The 6,000-nt window shown below is 42.4% G+C and overlaps 1 protein-coding gene across 2 annotated transcripts in view; it reads left to right on the forward strand.

Moving 5' to 3' along the window:
* The window catches only part of LOC138284822 (uncharacterized), a 36,904-nt gene extending 32,119 nt beyond the window's left edge, over positions 1-4,785 (forward strand). For both annotated transcript variants that reach the window (XM_069224008.1, XM_069224007.1), the window contains exon 4: positions 1,245-4,785. In XM_069224008.1, coding sequence (XP_069080109.1) covers positions 1,245-2,302 — 1,058 coding nt within the window. In that variant the 3' untranslated portion in view covers positions 2,303-4,785. The remainder of the gene's footprint in view (positions 1-1,244) is intronic.
* The last annotated feature ends 1,215 nt before the right edge of the window (positions 4,786-6,000 follow it).

The raw sequence follows: 6,000 nt of genomic DNA on the forward strand, positions 1-6,000 counted from the left end.
TGATGCTATACCAGGTTTACAAATCTTAATAAATCTGGGAATGCATCAAAAACTAAATGTGTATGATGGCAACGCAGCGACTTGCACTGCATTGCCTTATGCTGTATCTCCAATGCCATGATAAGCCACGCAAAGTGGCTTTGCATGGTCTTGTAGATATGGGACTGCGCTGCTGGTGCGTCCAAAAAAGTGGCGCACCCGTAGAGCAAGCCATTTGTAAATGTGCCCCAAATTGTGTTTAGTATGTTTTTAAAAGTCATTTAGGGTCAGAAACCTTCTGATTTAGTGCACAAGAGGCTTTTTGACCTCTAAATAGCTTTGTACATTTGCCCCCCTATCTTAAGAATACATGGAGCTCCACAGAAGAAAGAGTAGGAGGCTTCTTAAGAGTCTATGCCCTACACCTCCAACGTTGTGCACTAAGAAAGGCGCTGCCTGCATAACGTCTCACTAGCAAGTCACAAACATAGCTTAAGTGTTCCATAGGTAGGCACGATGTCCAGCCTCAGCCACTGGCTGGTGTTGCAGGGAATGGAATACACCAACACCGGGGGGAGGAGGGGAAATCAACTCTACTTCCTAAAATCTCCATGACTAAAAAATCTCTCAACTAGGCTTTCCCACATCAAGTACCTACAACTTGAAATAACCTCCATGAAACTCTCAGAAAAAAATTACATTCCTAGCTTTCCTTTGGGCTCTAACAAATCACCCATTTAAACTCTACCTGTAATCAGATAACTAATGGACTCATCCCTTGTTACTGTTGCAGTAATTACTTGTTATTGACTCATAGGTTGTGTTTATTGACTTATGTATATATAATGTGAGTTTTTCTGTGTTGTTTTCTCATTCTATGTACCCTTTTCTTTATGTAAAGTTCTCCGCTACCTGTGTGGTGAGGCACACTCTATTAAAATATGTAAAAATAATAAAAATAGTAATAACACTGTTGGAGGTACAGCAACTTGGTTTCCAGGTGGAAATTGTAGAGTGTGCAGTCATACTAGATCACTATGTAAGGCCACCAAACCTATGGGTGTATTTAGGCACTGGGCAGACCAATAGCCGTTAAAAAGAACTGTGATTATTTACAAAAATAAATCTGGTTTCCCAACGCATGAAATGTAAAAGCTTTACATCAATATCTACTTCTTTTTCATTAATTCAAACCACTTGCATAGTTTGTTATCAAATACATATTTATTATGTGTGTATGACTAATGTTTTATGTTTCTTTTTAGATCCTAGTGCTACACCACTAACTCTGTTACCAACTCTTCAAACAACCACAACAACAACCACCACTGTGACAACAACAACACTGACACCAACACCCAAGCCCTCTACACTAAGTCAGTCATCACCCATCCCTTCACCACCCTCATCATCAACTTCTGGATTTTCAACAACAAAGCCCTCAACCCCCAGGTCATCAACATCCAATCCTTCAACAACTGGATATTCAACAACAAAGGCATCAACCCCCAAACCATCAACATCCAAGTCTTCAACACCAGGATCTTCAACAACAAAGCCATCAACCCCCAAACCATCAACACCCACGCCTTCAACACCCAGCTCCTCAACAACAAAGCCACCAACATCCAAGTCATCAACACCTAAGCTTTCAACACCTGGGTCTTCACCAACAAAGCCACCAACCCCTAGGCCATCGACAGCCAGGACCTCACTAACTTGGTTTACATTAGCAAAGCCATCAACTGCTAGACCATCAACACCCAAGCCTTCAACACTTATATCCTCACCAACAAAGCCATCAACCCCCAGGGCATCAACACCTAGATCATCAGCACCTGGGCAAACCATACCAGGGCCCACTGTTACAATAATCCAAACTGATACTGAAAGCAAAATTAAAGCCATAACTGACACTACAAATGTCAATGGGATGCTAACCATCATAACAACTATAAAGGAAACTACCAGAACTACAACCACTGTTACAGTAATCACCAGGGAAAAAACAAAGAAAACAACTGTGTTATCCATTTCACATTTCCTAACAACTCTTCCCATTGATACATCTGTGAAGGCAAACAACCAAAATAAAACAGAATATACACTTCAGGTGAATGAAGCACCAACCACTGACATAGAGCAGTGGCTGACATATTGCCCATTAGTCCAGGAGCCAGTCTTAACCACTACAACAACAGATAAAAATACACTTGCACTAGCTGGTAGAACAATCACATTAACCACAACCACTACAGTCAGTAACCAAACAACTGTTCAAGTGGACAATCCAGGGGCTTCAACCTGTCTTTTAAAGCATTGACGCACTCAGACAATATCTGATATTGCAGCTACTCTGACATCTGGCTTCAACATATACCAAAGAGTATGCACAAAACCCCTATGAGTATTGCATGATATACACATTGTCACATGAAATATCCCCTGTTTCAGACATCTGTAGAGTCCTATGAAATTCACACCGGCCACATCTCATGAATCATAAGAGATACCCATTATCTCAGTCACAGGGATAGCGACATGACATACACATTGTCTGAGACACCTTAAAAAAACATATACAATTCCTCTTGTTCGTGACACCTGAAGAGTCTCATGAAATGTACATTGCCTAGATCATATGGGTGGTCACATGAAATACTCTTGCCTGGGATATCTTGAGTCTTACAAAGTTCCTCTTGTCCACAACACTTGCAGATTCACATGACATTGGCCTAATCTGCAACACGTGTACAGTCTCATGAAATATTCACTGTTTGAGACACTTGGTGAATTGCTTACTATGCACAATATATGAGACACATAAAGAGCAGCAGGAAACACCCACTGTCTGAGATGCCTGAGAGCACAATGAAAAGACTGGTGTCTGAAACTCTTATGTGATCCAAATAAATTAAATTTCTTACGACACTTGCAAAGTCACGTGCCACTTGCCCATTATCTTTAATACATGTAAAGAGTCATATATTATTCATTATACAAGATCCCTGGCGAGTCCTATAAAATTTCTATTGCCATAGACTCCTGGAATGTCACATGAAATGTTTATTGTCTCAGGCAGTTGAAGTCACATGAAGTGCCCATTGTCTCAGACACCTGAAGAATCACATGAAATACATGTTTTCTGTGACACTTGAAATGTTACATGAAAACCTCAGGCCCATATTTATGAAGAATGGAGCACAACTGCGCTAGCGCAGTTCTGCGTCATTTAATTTAACACGAGCCAATGGTATTCCCTAACGCCATCCTTGCGCAATATTTAAGACATGGCGTACAATGGCGTTAAAGAATGGTTAGTGTCTCAAAAAAAGACACTAGCCAGTGAGGGATGGCGTTAGGGGAAATGGTTCTAGTGGGTCAAAAATGATGGTAGTCTGATTAGCAGCAAAATATCTGCTGCTAGTCAGCCTAGCGTCCTTTTTTGATGCACAAGCAGCCAAAAAATGGCTCCTGTCTAAGTACAGACAGGAGTCATTAGCACAACCCCAATGCCCACCACAGGAGTCCAGTGTCACCAGGACAACCCCACCACACTCAGTTTCCAGTCAGGGGGCCCCATGTAAGGGAAGTCCCAGTGGCACACAACACTTACGCACATACACTTACCTGCAACTTACCTGGGATGGGCTCCCTCCTCCTGTAGTGTCCCTGTGTTGTGAGTGGTGGTGATGCTGGGGGTTGGGGTTGGCTTCTTTGTGCCCATTACAGGTGTTCCCCCATGGAAATGGTCCTACCAGCACCCTAACGCCTGTTCTGACCAGGTGTTAAATAATGACGCTAATCGGCCTTAGTGACATTATTTAGGTCTGCCTCCTAGATGCATGTTGTTTCAGCATCAGGAGTTAAATATGGCACTGCGGGCTAGCACCATTTTAAAGAAGGGAACGCCTACCTTGCATCTCATTGTCGCAATGAGACTCAAGGTGGGTTGGTGCTTCCTGAAAATGGCGCTTACTCCAATATTTTAATGGTAGATGGGTCTAGCGTCAAAATATAAATATGGAGTTAAGTTAGCACTGCTTTAGTGTCAGAATGAATTACGCTAAGGCAATGCTAATTTTCCATAAATATGGGCCTTATAGTCTAGAAGATCTGGAGTCACAATATATGTGCATTGTCTAAGACACCTGAAGAGTCACATGAAATGCCTATTTTATCAGACACCTTTAGAGTAATGTGAAATGCCCATTGTCTAAGGGACCTGGATTGTCATATGAAATGCCTATTACCTGAGACAACTGAAGAATCACTTGAAACGGCCGTTGTCTGAGACACATGGAGAATTCTATAAAAAGTCTATTGTCATAGACATCAGTAGAGTTGCATGAAATACCTATTGTTTGAGACACCTGGAGAGTCACATCAAATACCCGTTCTTTTTGACACCTGACGGGTCATATGAAATTACCATTGTTCAAGACATTTCGAGAGCCATGCTCCTTGAGGTATTGAAGTGATTATTGTACGAGACACCTGGAAAGTCACGTGGGATTCAAGTTTTTAGACCCTCTGATGCCATCATTTCTGCTTGGACAGTTGATCCTCACTACACATTCATCCTCAAGCGTTCTGCTCGTCCCACCTTACATTTTCGGGGTTGATGGCTGCTCTCGACTTTGTTTTCAGTCTATTACTGAGTGCTTGTTTCTGTGATCGGCGGTGGTTGATATTGAGGTAACCATGATTGAAGGCAGTTAAAATGTTTAAATGAATTACTATCAAGCCAATAGTAATCTTTCCTGTTCTCTTTACTCTGCAAATTAAATTATTTCTTAAATTCTGCATTTAAAGTCCTTTGTTTGCATGTATCTGTTATATTTTTCGATGCAGACAGGCATACAAACACACAAAATAGACGTTTGGAGATGTGATATAAAGAGAATATACTCATGTACACATACAGAGTTATAAAGACGCATATTTGGCAACCTCAGAAGTGTGAATGAAAATGGAAATTTACATGCACACTGTGCTGTGCATGCAAGGGAGTGAACATTCAGGGTCAGCTTTACTGAAAAAATGTGGCTCAGGGCGGTGCTGCGTCAAAATTGGCTGCGCCACGCTGCATCACTTTAGAAACGCAGGGATGCATGTCTTTATTAGAATGCGTTTCCCCCTGCGCTGGCACTAAATTGTGCTGCCAGCGCCAATGCAGGATGTCTGTGTTGTGGGCTTTGATTGTTTATGTGCGGAACGGTATCCCTTCCTGCACATAAACAATCACTAATGGTGATTTGGCACTTCTCTGTGTGCTGCAGAATGAAGCACACACAGAAGTGCCAAAGCGTCATTTTAAAATGCCACCTTCTCCCACATAAACAATCATTTCTGGCATTTTGCTCTTTCTATGAGTGGTGCACAATGCAATACACATAGAAAAAGCAAAAAACGAGGAGGAATAAAAGCATTCCTCCTCATTGCACCTTGCTAACGCCACCTTTGGGTGGCGTTAGATTTTGGCGTTGCCTCCGGTCTACAAAAACTCGTAAATCTGAAGCAGTATCAAATGCAATGGGTGTTGCTGTGGCACGCCCACGGCAACAACCATTGCACGCCCCTTCCACGCAAAGGGCTGTGTGTGAAGGGGTTATATTTACAAGGTGGCTTTAAGACACAAGAAGTGGCTTAACGCCACCTTGTAAATACGGCGCAGGGCATAGCACAACCAGAGTGTCACAAAAAGTGACGCTCCGGTGGCGCTAGGGGCTCATAAATATGCCCCTCAAGGTCATACTCCTTGAGGTATTAATGCAGCGAGACACGCTCAGGTGTGCGCATGGAGAAAGACACAGCCAGATTTGCCCATGTACGAGACACCTAGATATGTACTCTCAGATTGACACAGACAGATGTTTAGAGGAAGGCTTGTAGAAGGACACACAAATGTGGTATTTAAATGAAGCTGCTGTTTCCATCACCTAAGGATCATGGTTCCATGATCTACAAGTAGAGGGCACCAGCCTCAAGGATTTTTGAGGAAACACCACTCAGAGAGCC

The sequence above is a fragment of the Pleurodeles waltl genome, chromosome 3_1 (genome assembly GCF_031143425.1).
Source record: "Pleurodeles waltl isolate 20211129_DDA chromosome 3_1, aPleWal1.hap1.20221129, whole genome shotgun sequence".
Lineage (NCBI taxonomy): Eukaryota > Metazoa > Chordata > Amphibia > Caudata > Salamandridae > Pleurodeles > Pleurodeles waltl.